The sequence below is a fragment of the Mesoplodon bidens genome (assembly GCF_964165515.1).
Source record: "Mesoplodon bidens genome assembly, chromosome: 19".
Classification (NCBI taxonomy): Eukaryota; Metazoa; Chordata; class Mammalia; order Artiodactyla; family Ziphiidae; genus Mesoplodon; species Mesoplodon bidens.
In genome coordinates, this window is record NC_138179.1 from 28,233,967 (window position 1) to 28,259,943 (window position 25,977).

The 25,977-nt window shown below is 47.4% G+C and overlaps 1 protein-coding gene across 1 annotated transcript in view; it reads right to left on the bottom strand.

The window, feature by feature from the left end:
- Nucleotides 1-11,732: 11,732 nt before the first annotated feature.
- Nucleotides 11,733-25,977, bottom strand: part of SPECC1 (sperm antigen with calponin homology and coiled-coil domains 1) — a 136,041-nt gene continuing 121,796 nt past the window's right edge. The window contains exons 12-13 of the mRNA XM_081218756.1: nucleotides 23,152-23,211; nucleotides 11,733-15,103 (exon numbers count right to left, since the gene is read on the bottom strand). Of these exons, the coding sequence (XP_081074882.1) occupies nucleotides 15,014-15,103; nucleotides 23,152-23,211 (150 nt within the window). The 3' untranslated portion in view covers nucleotides 11,733-15,013. The remainder of the gene's footprint in view (nucleotides 15,104-23,151; nucleotides 23,212-25,977) is intronic.

The window sequence follows — 25,977 nt, forward strand, 5'->3', positions numbered from 1 at the left end:
TGGCTGGGACCCCGAAGCCTAGTCTCCAGGGCAGGGCCAGCTCTCCCTGCAGGACTGGGACCATCGCTTCACGTCTCTGAACCTTCGTTTCCTCAGGGATGAAATCATGAAATGAGAAAGCTGAATCCAGTGCCCTCTAAGGTTGCTACCCTCTCCAAGCTCCTGTTATTCAGAGTCCAGGACAGAAGTCCTAACTCTGCACAGGCCACAGATGCAGCAGGCCGCCAGCACCTGCTCCAGATTCCACTCCACAGAGCTCCAGCTCTGTTCTTCCTGCTGTCGGGGGTGACAGCTCAGATTCTGGGGAAGGCGAAAAAACCACGAAAGGAGAATTGCCACCCCCTTAAGAATAAAGGTTGTCCAGGGTTGAAAAGTAAAACCGGCCATCCAGCGGCTCAGGATGAAATCTGGTGGGGCTGACCGTGGCCAGGTCTGTACCTGGTACTTCTGTTGTTGACGTGTTGTTTTCACACACAGCAAAAATGACATGTGCTCACAGTACAAAGTTAAACTCACAGACGTGTTTAAGACAGTAAAAGTGCCCTCCCCAACCTCCCTAATCCTGCCCCCCACCTCTGTGGTGCACAGTTTTGAGTACTGTTCCAGACAGTTTTCTGTGCTTATACAAATATGGTGCCATATATTATAGAATCAAAAACGCTAGTGATGGGGCTTCCCTGGCGGCACAGTGGTTGAGAGTCTGCCTGCCGATGCAGGGGACACGGACACGGATTCGTGCCTTGCTCCGGGAAGATCCCACATGCCGCGGAGCAGCTGGGCCCGTGAGCCATGGCCGCTGAGCCTGTGCGTCCGGAGCCTGTGCTCTGCAACGGGAGGGGCCCCAACAGCGAGAGGCCCACGTACCGCAAAAAAAATGCTAGTGATGACATATCCTGTGAAAACGTGAAGAGGGTACACAACCTGGAATTAGTGAACTGGGACATATGCATGTATACATACATAGATTTTTTTTTCCTGAGTACTTTACATATTTTATTTTATTCAATGTTTACAACAATCTTATGTAGGTACTATTATTATCTTTGTTTCTTAAAATTTTTATTTATTTTTTAACATCTTTATTAGAGTATAATTACTTTACAATGGTGTGTCAGTTTCTGCTTTATAACAAAGTGAATCAGTTATACATATACATATGTCCCTATATCTCTTCCCTCTTGCATCTCCCTCCCTATCCCGCCCTTCTAGGTGGTCACAAAGCACCGAGCTGATCTCCCAGTGCTATGCGGCTGCTTCCCACTAGCTATTTTACGTCTGGTAGTGTATATATGTCCATGCCACTCTCTCACTTTGTCCCAGCTTACCCTTCCCCCTCCCCGTATCCTCAAGTCCATTCTCTAGTAGGTCTGCATCTTTATTCCCATCTTGCCCCTAGGTTCTTCTGACCATTTTCTTTTTTTTTTTTTAGATTCCATATATATGTGTTAGCATACAGTATTTATTTTTCTCTTTCTGACTTACTTCACTCTGTATGACAGTCTCTAGGTCCATCCACCTCACTACAGATAACTCAGTTTCGTTCTTTTTATGGCTGAGTAATATTCCATCGTATATATGTGCCACATCTTCTTTATCCATTCATCTGTTGATGGACACTTAGGTTGCTTCCACGTCCTGGCTATTGTAAATAGAGCTGCAATGAACATGTTGGTACATGACTCTTTTTGAATTATGGTTTTCTCAGGGTATATGCCCAGTAGTGGGATTGCTGGGTCATACGGTAGTTCTATTTTTAGTTTTTTAAGGAACCTCCATACTGTTCTCCATAGTGGCTCTATCAATTTACATTCCCACCAGCAGTGCAAGAGGGTTCCCTTTTCTCCACACCCTCTCCAGCATTTAGTTTGTAGATTTTTTGATGATGGCCATTCTGACCAGTGTGAGATATCTCATTGTAGTTTTGATTTGCATTTCTCTAATTAATGATGTTGAGCATTCTTTCATGTGTTTGTTGGCACTCTGTATATCTTCTTTGGAGAAATGTCTATTTAGGTCTTCTGCCCATTTTTGGATTGGGTTGTTTTTCTGATATACATACATAGATTTTTTAAAAATAAAAGTAGACTTACCCACCCACATGGTCAAGAAACCTGTTTTTAACAACTATCTCGCAGACATCTTTCTAACAACACATTCATCCCAGTCTATCTTGAAGATGCCCGGTATTCCATTCTATTGGACACACACAATTTAGTTTTCATCACTCTTCTATTCACGGAAGTTCCTACTTTACTCCCATTATTTTTGCTGTTACTCTTGTCCATAGCTCTTCTTGAATATCCATGAGTACTTCTCTGGGCTAAGTTTCCAGAAGTGGGAACACTGTATCAGAGGTTTATATATTGATATTTAACATTTAATGTTAAGATTTAACATACTAACATCTCCAAATCACTCTCCAGAAAGATCCTTTTTATTCATCCGTCACCAACAGTGTATGAAAGCATCCATTTCTGCATAATTGTGCCCAAACCGAACATCACCAACGTTTTTTGTTTCTTCCGATCGGATAATATTGATGTCATCATTGCTTTATTTTACATGACTTTCTAGGGAAGTCAAGCTTCCCTTCATTCTTACTAATACTTCTCATTTTTTCTAAGCATTGCCTGTGAATCCCTTCTTTGACTGGATTGTTTGTCTTCTCTGTTTTTTTGGAGCTCTTTGTATTATGGTTATTACATAGTGACTGTTGGGTATTGCCTGCGATGTATTGCAAATATTTTTCTCAGCCTGTTTTCCCCCCCAGTCTGTTTGTTTTTTTTTTTTTTTTTTTTAGAAGCTGGTTTTTTTTTTTTTTAACCCCACATTTGTTTATTTATTTATTTTTGGCTGTGGTGGGTCTTTGTTTCTGTGCGAGGGCTTTCTCTAGTTGTGGCAAGCGGGGGCCACTCTCTTCATCGCGGTGCGCGGGCCTCTCACTGTCGCGGCCTCTCTTGTTGCGGGGCACAGGCTCCAGACGCACAGGCTCAGTAGTTGTGGCTCACGGGCCTAGTTGCTCCGCGGCAGCCCCAGTCTGTTTTTAATCTCTTAATTTTGTTTACAGTGTCTTGTTGAACAGAAGCTTTTCATTTTATGTGGTGAAGCGTGCCAGTCTCTCTTCTGGGTTTTGTGTCTCCCTCGAGGAGGATGGATCTAAGCTGCCCCCAATCCCAACACAGCGGCCAGGTGCCCCGCCCCCCGCCGCGGGGATGTCATCCTCCCTCAGCTCAGGGCGCAGGTGCCCATCCTGAGTCGTAGCATCTCTGGACTCCGATCTGATGAAGGAATCTACTGCCCTCTCTTCCCAGCTGGTACCACACTTTTGGAAAGCACTGATTTTACGGCGTCTTGATACCTGTCTTCCTTTGTTGTCTTGTTCAGAATTTTCTCAGCCTCTTCTGCTCTGTGGGTCAGACTCGGGTTCCCAACAAGTGCGTGGGGCCCCGGTCAAGCGGCACAGACACTCAGGTGAGCATTAGGGAGCTCGGCAGACGCTATTTTCTCTAAAGGGAAGAATCGGGCTGTTTTGTTTTGTTTGCGGTACGCGGGCCTCTCACTGCTGTGGCCTCTCCCATTGTGGAGCACAGGCTCCAGACGCGCAGGCTCAGCGGCCATGGCTCACGGGCCCAGCCGCTCCGCAGCATGTGGGATCTTCCCGGACTGGGGCACAAACCCGCGTCCCCTGCATCAGCAGGCGGACTCTCAACCACTGCGCCACCAGGGTAGCCCGAATCGGGCTGTTTTAATGAGTTTTGAGGTCCAGCACTTGAGGCTGGGGTCAGGGAGAGCCATGGGGCTGGGCTTGCCGTCGTGAGTGTTCACGAGCTGGGCAACTGCCCAGGCGCCCCCCACCCCCCGCCCGCTGCATCTACCACCCTGGGAACCCAGGTGTCTCCAGGGGGCACACGTCCCTCCTGAGGGGCACCGGGTGGCCCCTGGGCGCTCAGCATCTGAGTCACCACCCACCCCATCCCTCCTGCACTGGAGTCAGGAGCCAGATTCTGGTCTGATGTGTGGCCCAGAGGCCACCGGGCAGCCTCAGTTTCCCCACATCGACTTTTCTTTTAAACCATTTTAACCACATCTAAGCGTACATAGCTCAGTGGCATTAGGTACATTCACATCGTTGTGCAGCCATCACCACCAGAGCTTCTTCATCTTGCAAGACTGCAACTCTGTCCCCGTTGAATAACTCCTCCTCCCCCTCCCCCAGCCCCTGGCACCCCCCCGCCCACCGATCCCACTTTCTGTCTCTATGGATTTGATGACTCCCGGGACCTCATACAAGTGGAGTCATACAGTGCTCGTCCTTCTGTGACTGGCTACTTCACTCAGCACAATGCCCTCCGCGTTCATCCACGTTGTACACGTGTCAGGATTTCCTCCCTTTTAAAAGCTGGATGATACTCCACTGTGTAGACAGACCTTCCGGCTACAGCAAATGGTGATGCTGGGCAGGGGTGGGAACCACAGCGGCTGCTGAGACAGGATGGAAGGAGCTGAGCAAATGCTTCTCAGCCTCCTGCACGAAGAAGGGCCCCCTGATCAGGCCGCCCCCCAGGAGCCGGGCAGAGATCAGCATGTCTGGTGCTCATCTTCCCTAGGATGCAGGGCAGGCCCGGCTCATCCTGGGGTCCGCCCGGGGCTCCTGGGCCCTCCTGGGAGATGCGCTGCACCGACTGGTCCAGGAGGTGCCCCCGACTCCCCGGGTTTTGGCTGGAGTCCCCCTCCACTGCCCACTGCTGTGACCCCCGTCAGCTCAAACATTCCGTCGTCTGACCCAAACGTCCACCTCCTCCTGACCCCCAAATTTCTACCAGGCCACTGGGAACTCATGGTGTCACCAGAAAATGCCCCAAATCCTCGACCTCTTCTCTGAGTGTCCCGTCGCCCTCTTGCTCTCAGGAAAGCGGCCATGTGCCCCGACCCTCCCCAGGGCTGCTTGCCCCACGCTCTCTCCGGAAGGGGCGGATCTGGCCTCACGTCCACAAAAGGAAGCATTTCTGCCTGCGGCCATCTGTTCACCCTCCGGCCACTTCCAGGAAGGTGATTAGTCTGTGTCCCGCCCACACCCGCGCCCCATCCCTGCCCTTCTCTCCCCAAATGTCACCATTCCCGGCAGCTCCAACAATGACTTTCCGTGAATCCTCCGCCTCTGTCCCACTGGTCCACACTCTTCCCTCCGACCCACATGAACCACCTTTGCCCTCATCATCCTGCTTCAGAGTCACTACTAGTACCCGAATCACCTCCAGAACGTCTGCTTCAGCCGTCCCCCCACCCCCGGCCCATCTCCTGGGCCTCGTCCAGCTGCACCAGCTGTGAAAATAAAGACATGTGTCCACCCAGGTTGGCAAACAGCCACTGCCTGGGCCTCTGCACATCGGCCTCTGGAGCTCGCATGGGATTTCACAGCACTCCCCGCTGCTGCCCATGCATGGCCTCGCCCGACGCCCGGGCCCTCGCCGCCCAGGAGCCCTCCTTCCGCTGCTTCCTGCTCCCCGCTCCGGACTGTCCCCCATGAGCAGGCAAATGGGCTGCTTCCTTCCATCCTTTAGGGGAAAGAAAAGAAAATGATCACGACATCCCTCCCTAACCTCACATCCCTTCCCGCGATCTGCCCTTCACACCAACCTCCTCCCAAGCGAGGGCTTGGGCCTCCACTTCCTCCTCTGTGTCCTCTCTCCCACCTCTGAGGCCGTGGGTCCCGCCCATTCCTGAATCCATCTTGTTAAGTCACCAGCTGCGCACATCTTGCCTCATCCAATGGTCTACTCTCAGTGCTCGTCTAACGCAACCTCTCACAGCGTTGGTCCACCACTTACTCTTTCTCGAGTCGCTGGCTTCCAGGATGCCCCTCGGCCTCCCCAGAGGCTACGTGTTGGAGGACCAGGAACCGTCCTCCTGCGGTCTTCTTCTTTTCTCCTGGGCTCCAGGGGCCTGTAGTTTCCTGTCTACTCAACTTCTCTACTTGGCTGTCAAAAAGGTGTCTCGAGCCTGACGCTCATTCCGCCGGCCTTCTCCAGCTCAGGTTCAGCAGATGCCTGGCTCACACGCCCGCACTCCTCGTAGGTTCCTCTCCCCACACCAGTCAAAGCGCACGCTGCCTCTGCCTGAAACCTGATCCGAATCCGCCTGCTCCTCTCCGTCTTCCCTGCTGTCATCCTGCCTGAGCTCCCACAACGCTCACCTGACCTCCCTGCCAGGCTTTATTATGTTTGCTTTATTTTATTTTTACACTCTTGTCCCGCCACAATCAGTTCTCTGCTTGACTTCCAAAGAGAATGTTTAAGAATGTAAGTTAGGGGCTTCCCTGGTGGCGCAGCGGTTGAGAGTCCGCCTGCCGAGGCAGGGGATACGGGTTCGTGCCCCGGTCTGGGAAGATCCCATATGCCGCAGAGCGGCTGGGCCCGTGAGCCATGGCCGCTGAGCCTGCGCGTCCGGAGCCTGTGCTCCGCAACGGGAGAGGCCACAACAGTGAGAGGCCCATGTACCACAAAAAAAAAAAAAAAAAAAAAAAAAGAATGTAAGTTAGACCATGTTCAGAACGCTCCGATTACTTCTGACAAGTCTGGAAGGTTCTTACCCCTTCCCGCTTCTAGACAGTCACCTCCACATTCTGCCGCCCACACTGGCCCCCCTGCTACACCCCCAACACAGGCACACATGCCCCTCCACACACAAGTGGCACGCTCCTGCCTCAGGGCCTTTGCACACGCTGTTCCCAGTCTATCAAGCTCCACCCCCCTATTTTCATAAGACTCCCTCTCATATCTTTCAGGTGTCTGTTCAAACTTTATCACCTACTCAAAGAGGCTTACTCTGTCCATCCTTCCTAGAACAGCACCTGCCCTCACTGGTCACCTGATTTTCTCCCCCTGCTCTGCTTTTCTCCCTAGTGCTTATCTACACCGTCATCTTGTATATTCCCCTGCTTCTCGCTTGCCTCCCTCATCAGAATGTGGCCCTCCAAAAGGGCCTGGGCCGAGTCTGTCTCATTCACAATTGCAGCTACAGCACCTGGCACAGAAGAACCACATGGAATATTTGCAGATGACTCTTAGGGTTGCTCAGATGCAACAGTGAAAGCATTCAAGTCAAGAAAACAAACACCAGGTTACCACTTATTCACAGACAAATGCAACCAGCTATTTCAAACGATAAGGTTGTGCGAGTAGTTAGAAAAAAATAAATGCCTTGCAGAAAAAAATAAGGAGTTCCCCCCCTCCCACGCTTTAACCCCAAATCTGTCTGGTTTTTGTACTTTTGAAAAGGGGGTCACAGTGACTAAATCAGGTCACTTACTGAAAAAGGAAAAGTTAATTCATTTTTACAAGGAGAGAAATAGAACATGGTCAAATCCCAGTACCCAGTACCCGCTACCCAGTGGACAGATTTGACGGGCATTTGTGTACAAAGGATGTGGGGGTGAACGTGCAGGACTTAAAATTCTCATGTGACATAAAAAAGCACATGTAAAATCGATAAAGTGAATACAGGGCAGTGTAAGTTACTATTTATAAATATGGAGGTAACTAAACCATGAGCTTGTATTACTATGGAAAAAAAGTAAATATACTTTTCAAAAGCATATGCATCCATACCCCACATGAACACCCCAATAAATCCCAAATGAACCAAGGATTTAAAATAGAAGAAAGTTCTGGAAGAAAACTTTGGAGCACTCCTTCATAACAGGGCTCCTTTATAACCTTGGAACAGGGAAGGGCTTTGACTTATAATCCAAAGGCATAAAAGAAAAGATAAAAATAAAAAACTCCTACGTGGCAAAAACCAACACACCATCATAAGCAAAGACAAACAACCAGCCGGGGAAACTATCTGCATCTCAAATCACCAGCATCATCTCTCTAACGCACCAAAAGCTCCAAGATGAGATTTCTAAACACTCAGTAAGAAAAAAATAGGCAAAGGAGTCGAAAAGAAAAGGCAAGTCACAGGAAAAGGAACATAAATAGGATTTTAAAGCATACTCAGCCTCATTCACAACAAAATGCACATTGAAACTAAATTCAGGGACTTCCCTGGTGGTCCACTGATTAAGACTCCACGCTTCCAATGCAGGGGGTGCGGGTTCCATCCCTGGTGGGGGAACTAAGATCCCACATGCCGCGCAGCATGGCCAAAACAATTTTAAAAAACAACTAAATTCGGATGCCGCTTTTCACCTATTGGGATCGGCAAAACTCCAGCGGCCTGACAGCATGCTCTGTGGGCCAAGCTGTGATGATGAGAGAAGCCAGTCCAGCTCCCATGGAGGCAAAGTGGCAGTTTCTACCCAAAGCACAAATGCAGGCACCCTCTGACCCAGTGATCATATGTGAGACTTCTTCAGATGAAGTCACCTATGCACGTGCACATTGAAATGTACACCATTGTTGGAACTGCAAAGCACTGCGACTGACACCCCCATGTTCATCCTTGTGGGGTGACTTCATGCCCCAGTTTGCCTGGGACAGTTTACACCTCTGCTCCAGTGTAATTAGTAACAGACACCCCCACGTGCACTCTTGGAAGGGTCCTGGTTTGTACGACACATCATCCAGCCACCCCACCCCTCCCCAGGGGAGCAGATACATAATTTATGCTACCCTCATGCAGTGGAACACCAGACAGCAGAAACAAAAAGTGAGAATGCTCTCTTTGTATTGACGGGAAAATGTCGCCATGATACATCATTAAGGGAAAACAAAACAAAACAAAAAGCAAAATGTAGAAGATGTGCCTAGCCTGACACCTTTCAGGTTAAAAAGATGGCGAGCATATGGTATTCACACCTGCTTGTTTATGTATGAGACACTCAGGAAAGGATACACAAAATAACTGATAACACGGTTACCAGTGAGGTTGTGTATGGAGAGAGGAAGGGAGGGGAGGGGAGGGGAGGGATGACTGAGCAGACAAGGGACTTTTCACTGTATATCTTTTCATAATTTTTACATTTTTGAGCCAAGTAAAAATAAGTTTTTGAACCTATTCAAAGAATTAAACTTTAAGATGAGAAAGTGTATACATTGTCACAGAAGCTTCTAGGTGCCTACACAATGTTGATTCTTCCCCTCCCTAACTTTTAGCCAGCTTCACTGCTATTCACCTAAAAGACTACATTTCCTGGCCTCCTGTGAAGCTAGGTGTGGCCATGAGACTAAATTCTGCCCAATGAAATATAAGTGAAAGTGTTAAATGGGTCTTCTAGGAAGACTTAAAAGGGACAGGGCACTCTTCCTCTATCCTGACACCTGGAATACAGTTATGATGACTGGAACTCTGGCAGCCATCTTAGCTCATGAGGACAAATGCCACTTCCTTGGGGATGTCAGAGTAGAAAGCGGTCTGGGTCCCTGAGGATTTGATGACGCTAACATACCAGCCTTGGACTTTCCACCTCTGGACTTCTTCTCTTTTTGGTGAGAAATAAGTAGTTTCTTACCTAAGATAGTATTGCTCAGGTGTCTCTATTCCTTACAGGTTAACCCAATCCTAAATGATCCATAAAATAAAATACCAAAAGGAGGTTAATTCTGGTAACCCATTTTTTGATGTGATGCCCAGAGCTTTGTATTGTCTTTTTACTTTTTGGTATTTTCTGTACTGAACATGTATTTTAATAACAACTGTCACTTTAAAACAACATTTACACTACTGCAGGAAACGCATCTTCCGGCTTCTGGTTTCATGGGAGTTTCACTTTCAAAGGCGGCAATGCTGCCACTGCTGAGGGTACCATCTTCCACAGCCACTCACAGCAGCAGAGACCTCACCACATCTCTGCTCTTGTGCAGCAAGCTTGGAGTCACAAGTTAAGGAAGAGCGCCTGCAGCTTTAAACTGTGAACAGGCGGGAGAAGATGCCTGGGTCCAGGTCCGATCCAGATTTGCCAAATCCCCAGGCTCCACGAGTCTGCTCTCTGCTGGGAGACAGGTTTCCATTGTCTGAAGTAGGGGAGGAATCCTCCATGGCCTGGGGACACAGACAATGAAACGCAGGTGGGTTCCAGCTGACTCAGCCTGGAGGATGGGAAGGCCAGCAAATGTTCTTGGAATCCAGTCTGGTTCCTCTGCCATGTGCAAACTGGCACACTGCCATGTGCAAACAGCTCCAGAGGAGAACCTTTCCAGAAACGTGTAGAAAGGGGCTCCAAGGAGGCTGGTGACCACCGTGCTCCCTGGTTTTCTATTCCCAGATGCCTGCAGCTACACAATTTGTGACTCACCTTTATGGCCAGTTTTGCGCTTCTTCAGCTGGACTCGCGCCCCGAAGCTGGACTCACGCCCCGGACTCGCAGGCAGGCCTGTGGGCTCTCGACACCACGGGACATGGCTTTAGGAAGAGGTGATGAACTGAACCTTGCTGGCATGCCGATGTTACTCGAAGATTTTTTTAGGGGAAAAGTCACCATTTTAATATGAAACTCACTGATATGCTGTGAAGGGAATGTAGAATTCTCAACATTTTTAAGACTTCATATAAAAAATTTAGGCCCTCAAAATAAAAGATTCCCTATAAAAGTCATAGTGCACAGCTTCAAACTTGTCTTGAGACCCTGAGGGGCATGAGCTGGTCTAGGAGATAAGGTCTAAAACCCTGGCTTACAGGACTGCAAGCTCAGACTGGTTGAAAATATCCCTGGCCCTGTAATACATCTGATCTCGTCATCTGAACAAATGAAGATGCGGCTCTGCCCTGGGGAGCTGAGTGCCCTGCGGCAGGAACAGCAGAAGCACCATGGAAGGTGCCCAGGGCCGGCCAAGACCCCTCGGGCAGCTCAGAGCCACTCAGGCTGAGTCACGAGACGCCACCAGGAGCACGGACTGTGGGTCAGACCCACCGGAAGCAGACTCAGTACACGCGGGCTGTGCTTCGTCCAGAGAGGGGCCCAGGCCCACAGACCAGGAACCTCCCCGCTAGACCCCAAACCACGGAGGGATGACTGGCAACGGCTGAGGCACTGGCCATCCACCAAATGTCCACGCGTCCGTGTGTGTGGGCGCACACGCATGTATGCGGGCTGAGCCGCTGACACGGCTTTGGGTCATCACATGGGGAGCCTGGTATCTTCTGGGTGCAGCATCGCGCGGCACCTGACGGCCCAGAGGAAGTGGCTGGCGGCCACCATCCTGGCCCCGGGCCTGTCACACCCTCATCCCAGGCTGTGCTGTCCTGGGAAGATGGAGTCCCCCAGGAGGGAAAGGCCAGTGTGTGGGGCCTCCCTGGGAGGAGGAGGAGGTGGAGAGGCTTCTCCTCTCTCCTCTCCTGTGGGCAGGGCTGGTCCCCAAAGGCACCATGAAGGATGGCCTCCGAGTGGTGCCCGAAGACCACACGTCACCTGACGAATCGCTCGCTCAGTGTCCTGGTGTCAGCACACACCAGCATCCCCGGTCCGTTAAAGTTCGTGTTCACTCTGCCTCCGCGATCTCGGTATAACCCCTCCTGCCCCCCACCCCCAGTGGGCACATCCAAGCAGCTCTGCAGCACCCCTCGCGGCCCTGGAGGGCGGGGTCCCCAGGAAACCTCGGTCACAGCAAGGGGCCGTGCAGGGGAGGGGGCCAAGGGGCGTCAGGACCCAGTCCTTTCTGGTGACCCCCGGCAGTTGCAGTGGGGACCACGGCCCAGTGAGCAACAGGGACGCGAAGATACCGGTTTGAAAACAGACTGAAGGAAGCCTGGCATTTTGAGAAAATAGTAACAATAAATGTCACTGGGACAAGTTCATAGTCAGACAGAAACAAAATATATTTATTAGAAATATTACAGAGCCATACATCGCACGCGTCCACATTCACAGTTACACACGCCTCTGTTGCGTCCTGACGGCGCTGGGCACGGTCTGTGCCCTTGGCAGAAATGAGGCCACAAACGCACTGCTGCATTCCACTCATGCAGTCGAAGTTACTGAGCTACTCGGGACAGCACAACTCTAACCTGGGTCGGAGAAGTGAAACCCACAGTGATGCCAGGCACACGCGATATCAAAAATCCTTTATAGGGCTTCCCTTGTGGCGCAGTGGTTGAGAGTCCGCCTGCCGATGCAGGGGACGTGGGTTCGTGCCCCGGTCTGGGAGGATCCCACATGCCGTGGAGCAGCTGGGCCCGTGAGCCATGGCCGCTGAGCCTGCACGTCCGCAGCTTGTGCTCCGCAACGGGAGAGGCCACAACAGTGAGAGGCCCGCGTACCGCAAAAAAAAAAAAAAAAAAAAAAAAAATCCTTTATAAAAAGGTTGCTGGGTCCTGTCCTTTGCCGCATGTCACTGGTCAGCTCCTCTCAAATGGCCCTCGAGCTCTGGGCTGGGAAGAACTAAGGCTGGATTTGGCAATGGGGCTTGTATCTGACAACCGAGACCTCTGTCCCTAGGCAGCACGGTGCCTGTCCCCGGGGACGTGGAGGGGGACTGGGAAAGCAGCCCATGGGTCTGGGGACCGTGACGCCAGGTGTGAGCCACTCAGGATCCTCTGGGTGGAATCAACAAAAGCTATAAAACAACAGCTGGGTGAAGAACGAAAACCAAAGACCATCGTAGTTTCTGAAATGAGGAGGGACAGGATGGGAGGTGGGTGAATTTGCCTGGTTCCCCAGACACCGAGCCTTGTGGGCAGGGGCCGTGGAGCCACCCTCAGCCGTGAAACAACTCACAACGCAAAGAACCATGGACTTCTCTTCATGTCTTTAAAAATACAAAACAAAACAAAACTCCTCCACTCTTGGGGGGGTCTTGCATTCTGCATCTATCTTGTGTACAAAAATAATACATTTTTTGGAAAAAGGATCTGTAGAGCCACCAAATAATTTTAAATGACCAAGTACTGGCTGAAGGAAGATGGGAAGTAACACGGATACTGTGGCCTTTGAAAACCTCAGGACAGAAAACTGGGGTGGATGCGGTTTGCTGACAGTAACCACCGTGTGTTCTCAAGTTTTCCACACTCACCTTGTGCTCTGAGCTCCCCAGTTAAAACCTGACCTACTCAGCCGCCCCCCACCCCCGGCCCCGGCCCTGCAGCGCTGGAAGGCCTGAGCCGGCACCCCTTGGCCCGCAGGCCCAGACCTGCCCCAAGGCCACCCTTGTCCCAGCAGGCAGGACACAGGTGCGCTGGGCCCTAAGGGTGCAAAGCAGTCAGGCAACCTCTTTGCGTCATAAGAACAAATTGCACGTGGCCTTCTCTCCTCTTTTTAGCCTAAAGGCAGCAGCAGCTCCAGCATGGGGGGAGGGGAAACAGCAACACCTCCACCGCAGAGGCTCCGAGCTGATTCCGAATCCTCCTCAGTGATCGCTGAAGACAGGACGCGGCAGCGCCCAGGCCCCTCCAGGCGCCCTGAGGCAGCAGCGGCCCCTCCCACACGGAGCCCCACGGGGACCCCAGGCTGCACACAACCAGCAACGGCCCAACCCCGCTCCTGGGGAACGGTGCGCCCATCCAGCAAGCAAGGCAGGGTCAGGGGATGAGGAGACACTGGGAGTATCTCTCAGGGGACCGCCCCTCAGGAAGGCGTGAGCTACACCTGTCCGGGTGGTGCCTCCAGCTTCCACGTGAAGACAAATCATCACAGCCACCGTCACCAGACTCTCTCCTTTCAGTGCTTCTCGGGGACTTTGAAAATATACAGAACACAACCCTGGTCCCCTTCCCAGTACTCTGACTCCACGCTGGAGCAGGTGAGGAGTGTGTGTTTTCAACGAGCCCCCTGCAGAAGAACCCCAGCCAGTGGCCTCGGCAGCTTGAGGAGGAGGGATGGGTGCCGTGTGGGACCCGGATGCCTCTTCCAAGGCGGCCGGGAGGGAGGGCCGAGCTCAGCCGCCCCCAGGACAGGGACCGATGGGGCCCCAGCTATGAACAAGGGCTCCCACCAGCCTGCAGGGAGTACTGCGCAGGGCCAGTCACCCTGGACTCTGGGGCCGTGGGAAGGACCCTGGTCGACGGGCGCTGATGTAAGCAGCTGTGGGATCCCCCTGGGCCGGGGTGAACCTCATTTGCTATGTGATGTACATTTATTTGCCCAGGTGATTACCTGCACCTGCACCTCCCAGGCAGAGGGCGGCTCTGGAGAGGGCTCTGCTGCCGCTTAGGGTGACTGCAGGCTCTAGGGAAACTGAGTTGCCTCCTTCAGTTGTACCCCAGCCGGCTCTGCCTGCCCCCAGGTCCTCTTTTGCTGTGCAAATGTAGGTGGCCTGGGGAAGGGCTAAAACCACAGCCAGAGTTGAAATACTGTTTACATCGCTGTCTGCCCAGCATCCCAAGAAATACACGTCCTCCAGCTGTTTGTGCAAAAGCACGAGGACCCCAGCCGGCACAGGCCAGTCCCTTCTGTCTGTCCGACTTTGTCAGGTTCCGTGTGGGGCAAACGTGTGGGTGTGGATGGGGTGTGAATACGTGCAGGACACTCGGAGCAGGTGACAGTCATGGAGGCTTCCCATCCGCCGCTGCTGAGCACGGGGTCCTGGTGTGACTGCGTCCCAGACACACATCCTCCTGTCCCTCCCAGGGACACCCAGCAAACTACCCAGGGGCTCCTTTGCATCTCAAGTTTGATCTTCCACCCAAAGAATCAAATAAGGGACAGGAGACCTAAAGGTGGTGAAGTCCTTACTGAGGATGCAAGTCATTTCCCCAGAACGCAGGGCGCTCATGTGTTTCAGGGTTGCTTGAGAGAAAACTTTGTCTTTTTGTGTTTTGTTGGGTGTTTTATTTTGGAGCGGGCTGGGAGGTGTCAAGTGCAGAGTTTTTATAGAGGCAGAAGCCAGCATCTGTAGTAGAGACGGTGGGGTTTGGAAGTGCTGTTTGTCGTGAGACTCAGGGCAGCTCCAGTGAACACACCACTGGGCTCCCGCGGAGAAGGGGGGCCCAAGAGAGCGTGCCCCCCCCACTTACGGGCCACGTGCGTCGGCGTTCAAGGTGGGCGTGGTGGACCTGGCTGTTTCTTGTGTGTGTGTTGGCACTGGGCAAGCTGGGCGGTGGACAGAGCAGGGACGAGCAGCAAGCGCTGCCTCCGGACTTACGTCTCGAAGTACTTGTAGATCTGGGCCACGTATTGCATCACGCTCTGCCAGTCGGGCCGGTCTGTGTGCAGCATCTCACTGAGCTCCTGCGGGAGAGGGCAGAGGTCATAGGGCGCCAGAAAGCCTTCCCATGCAGCCGGCAGGTGCAGGCAACACCCAGCCGGTGCTAAAGGTGCTTAGTGAAAAGAAAAGCTTTTCCTTCCCGTTTGTTCAAGAGATGCTGTCCCTTTTAGGAAACATTAGACTTGACCTCCCGCCACTCCCATATTTTAACAACATGACAATGAACATTAAAAGAAGTTCTGAACTAAAAATAAGAATTGCCCTATGATCCAGCAATCCCACTCCTGGGCATATGTCTGGACAAAACCATAATTCGGAAAGATCCATGCACCCCAATGTTCTCTGCAGCACTATTCACAACAGCCAAGACATGGATACAACCTAAATGTCCATCAACAGAGGAATGGTCAAAGAAGATGTGGTACATACATATGATGGACTACTACTCGGCCATAAAAAAGAATGAAATAATGCCACTGGTAGCAACATGGATGCAGCCAGAGATTACCATACTACGTGAAGTGAGTCAGACAGAGAAAGACAAATACCGTATGATATCACTTACATGTGGAACCTAAAATATGACACAGGGCTTCCCTGGTGGCGCGCAGTGGTTGAGAATCCACCTGCTAATGCAGGGGACACGGGTTTGAGCCCTGGTCTGGGAGGATCCCACATGCCACGGAGCAACTAGGCCCGTGAGCCACAACTACTGAGCCTGCGCGTCTGGAGCCTGTGCTCCGCAACAAGAGAGGCCGCGATAGTGAGAGGCCCACGCACCACGATGAAGAGCGGCCCCCGCTTGCCACAACTAGAGAAAGCCCTCGCACAGAAACCAAGACCCAACACAGAAAAAAATAATTAATTAATTAATAAACTCCTACCCCCAACATCTAAAATATGACACAAATGAATCTATATACAAAATAGAAACGGACTCACAGACAGAGAACAGACTTGTGGTTGCCAAGGAGGAGGGGGTTGGGATGAGCAGATGCAAACTATTATCTATAGAATGGATATAAGGTCCTACTGTAGAGCACATGGAACCATATTCAATATCCTGTGATACACCATAATGGAAAAGAATATGAAAAAGAATGTATGTATGTATATAACTAAATCACTTTGCTGAACAGCAGAAATTAACACAACATTGTAAATCAACTAGACTTCAATAAAACAAAAGTTTTGAAAAGAGTCACCACAATTCCATTATTGTAAAGGGATTCCCACCTCTCCAAGCTACCTCTGAACGCACACCCATGTCCCACACGCTCCGTCACTGTGTGCCCTGTGCTTTGTCACTGAACACTTTTCATACACAATTTCCCACACAACTGTGCTCTGTCACTTCAGCAGCTGTGCAGCGTCCAGGGGCATGACTCTCCCCTGTCCTCTCAGTGCATGGCATGTGACTGTGGTCCGTTCTTCACCACACAGACTTTGCAATGAGCATCTCCTCTGTGCGGTACTGCTTCCTTCTGTTGGATTCGTGCCACAAAAGTCCTGAACCAATTGAAAGCTGTTTTATCAGAATCAAGGGTCACCATTCACTGTTTTATTGTTATTTCCCCCTCATTTTGTTGGCAATGAGCAGGCAGGGGCAGAGGCCGGGAGTAGCGGCAGGCAGGACCGCACTCCGTCTACTGCTTGGCCAGGCCTTCCTGAAATTCATGCTGTTGAACGTATTTAATAATTCACTTTGGGGCTGAACCTGGATTCTTTTGTGGTCACAGGAGAACACTAGGGAAGGTCCCGGCATAAAGCCAGAAGCAGAGATGCAGTGGAAAAGCAGGCTGAACTTAGCACATATGCTCCTGGGCGGGGTCAGAACCGGCTGAGGCCTGGAACCAGCCATCTAGCTTCTGTTTCAACATCTAAATATATTTTACTGATTTCGCTTCCTGGTTATGCGAAGAAATCAGCACAGCATTGGTCATGGGAAAGGGGTGGAAAAGAAATGCATGGAACGTTCCACACAGATGTACCTAGAACAATCTGAAAAGGAAAACAAAGCGTTCACAGAATCCAAGGGGGAGAAGTCTCCTTCCACCTAAAACACTGCAGTCAGGACTGTGCACACAGACTGATGATGCATGAAGAGCTGAAATTCTTACAACACAAAGGTTGCCAACATGACAATACAGAGAAGAAGTGGTGAGGAATCGAGCACTTGAGAGGCAGATGAGCTCTGAGAACAGAAGGACGACCCAGAGATGCTGGAGGGACGGCAAACCTCCCTCCAAGGTGGGGCAAGGACGCGTCTTCCTGCTCAGAGAGGATTCGGAAGTCTGATCAATATTCACTGTTTTACTCAGAGTATCCGATAGTCCTGAACCTAACAATAATTAAATTTTAAAATATTTTGGTACATGGTTAACGTGACATCTGAACGTGTTTGAAGAAATTATTTAGCATCTTTCAGGAGAAGAGAGGGTATGCCGCATCAGTAAAAATCTGCTAGTGGTCTTCCCTGGTGGCACAGTGGTTGAGAGTCTGCCTGCCGATGCAGGAGACACAGGTTCGTGCCCCGGTCCGGGAAGATCCCACCTGCCGCGGAGCAGCTGGGCCCGTGAGCCATGGCCACTGAGCCTGCACATCCGGAGCCTGTGCTCTGCAACGGGAGGGGCCGCGACAGTGAGAGGCCCACGTGCCGCAAAAAAAAAAAAAAAATCTGCTAGTGCATGACGCTTGTTTGATTTAGTAGCTTAAAACCTTCCCAAAAAAGAAAACACCAGGCCCAGATGGCTTCACTGGTTAATTCTTCCAAACAGTTCAGGAAGAAATAATACCAATTCTACACAATCTCTTCCAGGAAACAGAAGAGGAGGGAACACCTCCTCACTCATTCTGTGAAACCAGCGCCAATACTAATACCAAAACCAGACAAAGACATTACAAAAAAAACTAACAATTTCTCACTTGAACATAGACACAATAATCCTTAATAAATATTATCAATTGAATCATGATTAAGTGGGGTTCATCTCAGGAAAGCAAGGCTGCCTCAACATCCATATATCAATCAATGTTATTTATACTAACAGACTAATAAGAAAAACCATATGGTCATATCAATAGATGCAGAAAAAGCATTATACAAAATTCAATAACTATTCAGAATAAAGGCTCTCAAAATACCAGAAATAGAAGGGTATTTCTTTTACCTAATAAAGAACATATACAAAACCCAAAGGCTGACATCATACTTAATAGTGAGAAACTGAGCACTTCCCCGCTAAGATCAGCAAAAAAGAACAAGGTGAGGATGTCTTCTCTCACCTCTCCCAGTCAGCACTGTACTGGAAGTTCTAGCCAGTGCAGTAAGGCAAGAAAGAGAAACTAAAGGCATACAGAATAGAAAGAACTAAACTGTCTTTATTTGCAGATGACATGACTGTCTATGCAGAAAACTCCAGTCTACCAGAAAAACCTCTTGGAACTAATATGCAAGTTTAGCCAAGTCTCAGGACACAAAATCAACAACTTTCCTACATGCCAGCAATGAACAACGGCATATGAAAAAAACAAAAACCCCAACCATTTAAAATGGCCCCCAAAAAACTCTCCATGCAGAAAACTATAAACCACCACATGCAGAAAATTACAACATACTGATGAAAGAAGTCAAGAAGCTCTAAATAAATGGAGAGATATTCTAGGTTCATAGCTTGGAGACGGAGTATTGTTTAAATGGCAATTCCTCCCAACTCATCTATAGGTACAATGCAACCCCAATCAAAATCCCAGCAAGCTTTTTTTGGGAGTAGATAGCGACAAACTGATTCTAAAATTTACAAAGGCAAAGGTACCGGAATAGCCAAAACAATTCTAAAAAGAAGAATAAAGTTGGAAGACCTGATGTCACAATTTATAAAGCTCTATTAATCAAGGCAGAGTGGTGCTGGTCAAGGGCAGACACTTGGGGCATGTTATGTGTATTTTACCACAATAAAAATAATTGATAAAAAGAAAAACGACAGGGCTTCTTGTCCTCAGGGGTCTTGGTGGGGATGGAGATAAGCTCTATAATCAGAGAAATTACAATGTAACACACACATGCTCCACAGACTATGAATAAATTGTGCTTTCAGAGCCCAGGTGGGCATGGCTGCCCAGAGGCAGGGTCACGGAGGGGTGAGATGTGACGTGGGCTCTGGAAACAGCTGGCCTCCTTGACCCTTGTCTTTGCTCCTCGCTGGCCATGTGCCCTTTCATGGAACCGCACTGTCTCAGTGTCCCACCCACAAGGAGCATCTACGTTGAAGGACTTTTGAGAGGACCAATGAGTCAACACATGGAAAATGCCCGGCACAGAGTAAACATGCACATAGTAAGTGAATTAATTGTCTAAGTAGCCACTATAAAGTTTATGCTACAGATCAGGCCCAGTTATGCCTAAGGAATCATTCTGATAGCCCCATAAAGGCCTGAGCTGTAATGACCTCCCTTCCCAGGTGACCTGAAGACCTCAGGCTGTGTGAGCAGTGACCGTTCTGGTGGACACACTGGCTCACCCAGCAAGCAACACCCTCACAGACCGTGTGACCTAGTGCGGGTGTGCCCACCTCAGCAGGCACGAACACATCAACCCTCGGACGGCACACATGCTGGCTGCTTTTACAGCAGTGGCAACAGTATCACACATATTCTCTCTCCTATTCTTCCTGTGAGGAGTTGTTCCACCTGTGATGTGGGGTGTTAAACTTCTATATTACACTGTGGCTGGGAAGGAATGCATTCTAAAATTTGGGGAACACTGTAGAGTTTTCACTTGTAAAAAATCTCTTCCTTGCTAACATGGTAAGCCCAGAAACCTATATTTGCTAGAATATACACATATAAGGGAATTTTTTTTCCTGACTAATCTAGTAACAGAACTTGACCAAGGACTTGGGATTATTACTGTCAATTCTGATTGGGTGTATTTTTTAAATGTCATGTGTAATTAAATATATTATTTTTCAATCCATCTCACGATACTGTAAAGCAAATTTAATAATGTAGGAAGCTTCTATTTTCTTGATGGCATAAACGGGTTAAATTGCTCACAAACATTCCTAAATGGTTTTGAGATTCATCATGATGTTTGTCAGTAGCTCCTCAGAGACATCTCTACAAATGAAATTGCTGGCTCTGACTATTAGTTCAACAAGATGATCTCATTTGCTCCCCAGCTTTCACTACAGTAGTATGTGAGATGAAAAATAGGAAAAAATGTTAAATTTAAAAAGCAAATATTAACTGTAACACTACAAAGAAAACCGTATTCTGCGTATAATATCATCTTCTAACAAGTTCTCATTGTGTCTTTGACTCCTTATGTAAATTGTTAGCTGTTTAGTGTTTCAGAAGATAAATCAGGTTTCTGCTACGCTATCTTGGCCAGACATTAAGTCCCCTCACTCCTTTTTAGATTCTCTAGACTTGTATTTACACAATAGGGACACCTGTTTCTTAAAGGTTCAGTGGAATTTGGGCTTACTGGGATTTTTTTGTTTTTGTGTGTGTGACTATATTTAAAACAATGAATTTCACTTCTTTAATAAAGGTTAAAGTTCTACTTCTTTCTAAGTAAGTTTTGGAGAAATATTTGCATTTACTATTTGAAGGAATGTATTTACATATTTTTTTTAGAAAACTGCCCATTCTGTTTCAAACACTTTGGCATACACTGTCATAGTACTAAAATTCCTATGATAGCTGTCCTTTCCCTTTGTCATTTCATCCTCTGAGGTTACACAAGTATGTCTCACTGTTACTTCAACTGAGATTTTCCTAATTGCTAGTAAGATTGAACATCTTTTTTAAATGTTTACTGGCCATTTGTGAGTTGTCTATTCCAGACTTTGATAATTTTCTACTAGGTTTTTTTTATTATTATTATTATTGGTTAGTAGAAATTATTTATAGATTATATGTCTTTGCTTTTTTTGCAGTTATGTGATGATGTGTCTGGATGGATATTTTGTATTATTCATCCTGTTTGAGATTCATTAAGAATCTGTGGTTTTTCATCATTCTGGAAAAATTTCAGGCACCACTTCTTCAACTATTATGTCTCTTCTTCTTTCCTCTTCTTCTGGAATTCCCACTGGACGTGGGACTTAGACATGGTCTGACTTTATCTTCCATGCCTCTTAAGCTCTGTGACAGACACTATCAGATGTTCCCAACCTCTCTCTCCCTTGAAAGGCTTCCCGATAAATTTAGAGAATGAGAAATGTTATATGCTTACTTTCCCAAATTCCCTTGCAGCTGGTGTGGCCACATAACAGAGTACTACCAATGAGCTGGAGGGACACTGGGAAGCCTTTTGGTTTCCTTATCAAAGGGGGAAGATGTTAGGCACTTGCTCTTCTCCCTTCTCCCTCCTTCCTGCCCTGCAGACAGGAGTGATGTCTGGAGCTTGGTAGTCATGTTCAACCACAGAGAAACAAGTCTAAGGACAAAGAACCAACAGATTAAAGATGGTGGAGTGAAGAGAAGAGACATTCTGGGGTCCTTGATTATAACATTGTGCAGTGAACCATTCCTGAAACTAAAAAATATATATATATACATATATACACACACACACACACACATACACATATATATACACACACACATGTATATATATTTATGGTTGAAGCAACTGTTAGTTGGGTTTTCCATTTCTTGAAGTTGAAAAACCTATTAACTAATAAAACCCCTCTACTACATTTTCCATTTTTAAATGTCTCTGTTTTATGTTCTGCGTAATTTCCTTAGATCTAGTTTCTAATTCAGCAGTTCTCTCTTCTGCTGTATCCAATCAGTTTTCAGCCCAACTGGTAACTGGTATTTTTAATTCCAAATTTTAATTTCTACAAGTTTTACTTGATTCTTCTCCAAGTCTTTTTTTTTTTATAGTACTGTGTTCTTTCCTTATGATTTTAATATGTTTAAACATAGTCTTTTGAGGTCTCTTTCTTCCTGTTTTATTATCTCAAGTTCTGGTAGATGATCCTCTTGTTGGTGGTGCCTGCTGACTAGCTCAAGTAGATCGATTTCTTTTCTTTTTTAAAATTTTATTGGAGCATAGCTGATTTACAGTGTAGTGTTACTTTCAGGTGTACAGCAAAGTGATTCAGTTACACATATACATATATTCATTATTTTTCAGATTCTTTTCTCACGTAGGTTATCACAGAATCTTGAGTAGAGTTCCCTGTGCTATACAGTAGGTCCTTGTTGTCAAGTAGATCATTTTCTTGAGCGTTTTGTAATTCTGGATTGTGAGTGTATTTTCAGCAGCCTCTGTGCTACCGGCCCAGGAGCCTCCTACAGCAGAGACAGTATAAACCGGGGGCTGCCTGCAGTAGATATTATAAATTTGGACTCCAAACCTCGTCTGACCCAGTTTTCTTTCCTTACAGGAGATTTTCCTTTTTTGGCCACCAAAAAATCCCAGGAGAAGACCAAGCTTCCTTATCACCTCCCTGGACTGGAAGGTGAAGATTTTTATTTCCCCGTCACTAAGAGTAGCATTTGTGAGCCTTGGTTTTGTGCAGGGGTCTCAGGACTAATGCACTGATTACAGGAGCTCAGGGCCTTGTCTCTTGCCCCTGCGTGGGCAAGAACCACAGCCTATACCCATCAGATACCCGCTCACTATGAGCTCCCTCCACCACCCCAGCCCCAACCCTGGGGGTGGCCAGAGTCCCAGCACATGCCTCAGGGCTCTGGTCTTCACTCCTCTTTTAATTTCCAGCATCTGGTTATCTCCCAGTCTTTCTTCAGAGATCAGCTATGTATTGATATTTTTAAAATTACATTTTATTCAGATTTCTAGGTGCCTTGAACAAGAGGGTTTTAATGATAATTCAGTCTAGAACTGAAATTTATCCACAGTGAAATCTTCACTGAAAACACTCTAAATCACATGTGGTCAGACCAACTGGATAATTTTCATTAGGAATCATGACTAACATATCTTCAGCAGATGGATTTCACTGTTCTGTAAAAATTATTTAGTAGATGGTATAAAGTTCTTCCTCATATGATTAGAACAAAGTATCACAAGGACATGAAGGAGGATACTTACCAGGCTGGGTTTGATGCCTACACTTTCAGCTGCTTCAAATGCCAACAAGAGATTTCTTTTCTAGGTTAAAAAGACAAAGACAATGAAATTATCAACTAAAAATATATAGCTTTTGCTAGGAAAAAACACCAACTGACATTCCTATAAAGATTACCTACTGTTTATAAAACATTTAAGTTTTGAAGTCAAATATGCAACCAATGATCTTAGTTTATGGGGAAAAAAAGATTAACAGGTTACCGTTGTCACTAAAAATGACATTATTGATTCATTCCTGACCATCAAAGATACATTTTTGTTAATTCGGTTATTTATTTACTTATTTTTATTTTTTTATTTATTTTTTTGCTTTGTCAAGATTTATGACATACACATTATGTTGTGTATCAAGTTGTTTAATCATGGCGTTACACCAAAAAAATTATCAAAGTAATATGTGCACATTGTTAAACATAGTCATATGAAAAACTTCCCTCAATCCTGGTCCTCGGGAGAAGAACTTTTTGTTTCTCTCTTTAATTCTGGTGATCTCCTCCATATCTCTGTAACTGCTCACAGCACCATTGCTTGATTTCCAAAATAGAGGCATTGGCTTCTAACTTCTTCCCAAGATAAATGAGGACTTAGGTACCTCTCTCCTCCCTGCATTATACTCACATAGCTCATGTTAGTTATGTTTGTGACTTTAACCATTTTCCTTAAACCTCCATTTCTTGTCCCATCAATTACAGACAGCAGTTCCCGACTCTACTCTGTATGATAAGGAAGAAGTTCCCTTGCCTTTCATCCACCTTGTCAAGTTTTAAACTGTTAAGCTGATGGAATTTGCTTCCTTTTCTTCAACCACACTTAAGTGTTCAGCACCCTCTTAACAGAACGACTCTGAAGGCTGAACACAGTAAGTGGTGTTTACACAGCAGCTGAGATCAGATTCCTCTCCCCGGTTCCACAGTCGTGATGCTGTGCCCCTCAAAACATTTTTCCCAAATGATTTTCTTCTTTGTAACTCGACCAATGGCTCAAAACCACACCACGTTTCAGTGTGCTCCAGACCTGGACCTTGACTGTCTTCAAGTCCGTTTGCTTTCAGTTCTGCTTGCTGGGATTTTTCTTGCTGGGAGAAGAACTGTGCCTCCTTCTCATCTTCTGGTTTCTTATCTTTCTGACTATGGCTTACAATCCATGATATTCTCTTTGTACCAAACTGACTTTCTGTTCTAACATGTTCTGTTCTCTCATTGCACCCCTTTATTAGACCCCCAAGCTCTTAATAGTATCATTATTCTATGAAACCCTTCAGCCCTGGAGTCCTCCAGAACCTGTCGACTGGAAAAAAAAAAAAAAAAAAAAAAGCACAACCTATAAGTGGAGAATGCTGTTGTATTTGGTGGACATACTGAGGACTTAAGCCTGGGAGACAGGCTCTCAGATAGCTCTGAAGGGATTGTTCCGAAGAGGTCAGGGAGAAGCCAGAATACACAGGAGTTTTTCAAAAACAAACCAGGTAGTTGAATATCAAAAGATTTCTGCTAATTAAAGAAAAAAACAAACTTCTCAGGCTAGTGAGTTTAGCACCTTTCTATGCATGGGAAGATGCAAGAGTCTGGGCTCACTGAAATCATTTCTCTGAAATGCACCTTCACTATCTAGGGCCTGTATCCTGCTTTCTTCCTCCATCCTGGATCCCCGCAGGTTACACGGTCGGGGCGGGGGCAGTGGCTGAGGGCTTGATGGCAGCAACATCCTTTGTTTACTGATATGGCAGGTGACACTTTTTGTCCACAAACCTCATGTCAGTCTTTAGATAATACCCCTGTTCTTTTAAAAAATTTTTTTATCTATCTATCTATCTATCTATCTATCTATCTATGTATGGTTGCGCCCTGCAGCTTGCGGGATATTAGTTCTCCGAGCAGGGATTGAACCCACACCCTCGGCGCGGAAAGCTCAGAGTCCTAACCACTGGACCGCCAGGGAATTCCCCTGAGAACCATATTCTACTAGAGCACATTCTTAGTTTCCCTCTTAAAGAAAGGCTGTGGGAGAGATACATTTTCTGGATGCATTCATATATGAAATTTTCTCTTTTCTACCATCACACTTGGTTAATAATCTGGCTGGATACAGAACTCTAGGTTGAAAATAATTTCCCCTAGAACTTCAGAGGCTCCACATCACTTAGCCCTCATTTGTTGCTCCTTTTTTGAGACCCTTTCTGGCTGTTCTCTGATGCTTCTTCATCTGGATGAACTTAAGAATCATTTGGTCATACCTCCTCCTGTAATTCATTTGAAGTCATTCAGATTATATGAAACTTTAATTAAACCGGTAAATTAAGTATAATTGGGAGACGAATGTTTCCCTATGTATTCACGTTTTCTGTTGCTCAGCAGAATTTCGTAATTTTATGCATTTAGATTTTCTACAGAATTTTATACATTTCCCCACTTCCCCTTTCTGTCCTTTCCGGCACATCTGGTGCCTGAAGATTAAGGGGTCCGCTGGACACTGAGGCAAACTCTCTGTACTAGGTACCAGGTCACGGGAGACACTAGAGCACGGCAAAAAACTTTTCTTCTGGTGTGTGGTCGGGGCCTTGGAAAGCCGTTGACCTGTGGTCGTCTTGCCCAAGCTGCCAGCCCCCTTCCTCCATATTAAAGGTAATTAATGGGGATGGACTGAGTGGAAACTTTAACACTGCTCTCCGTCCTGCTGAGAGGGGAGCTGTTCAGTGTCTCCTGGATTCCTTTACTTTAGCCCCAGCCAGCAGCAGGAAGCTCCTATTTTGGTGCTAATGAGGCCTTTGTCTTTATTTTAAAGTCCTTT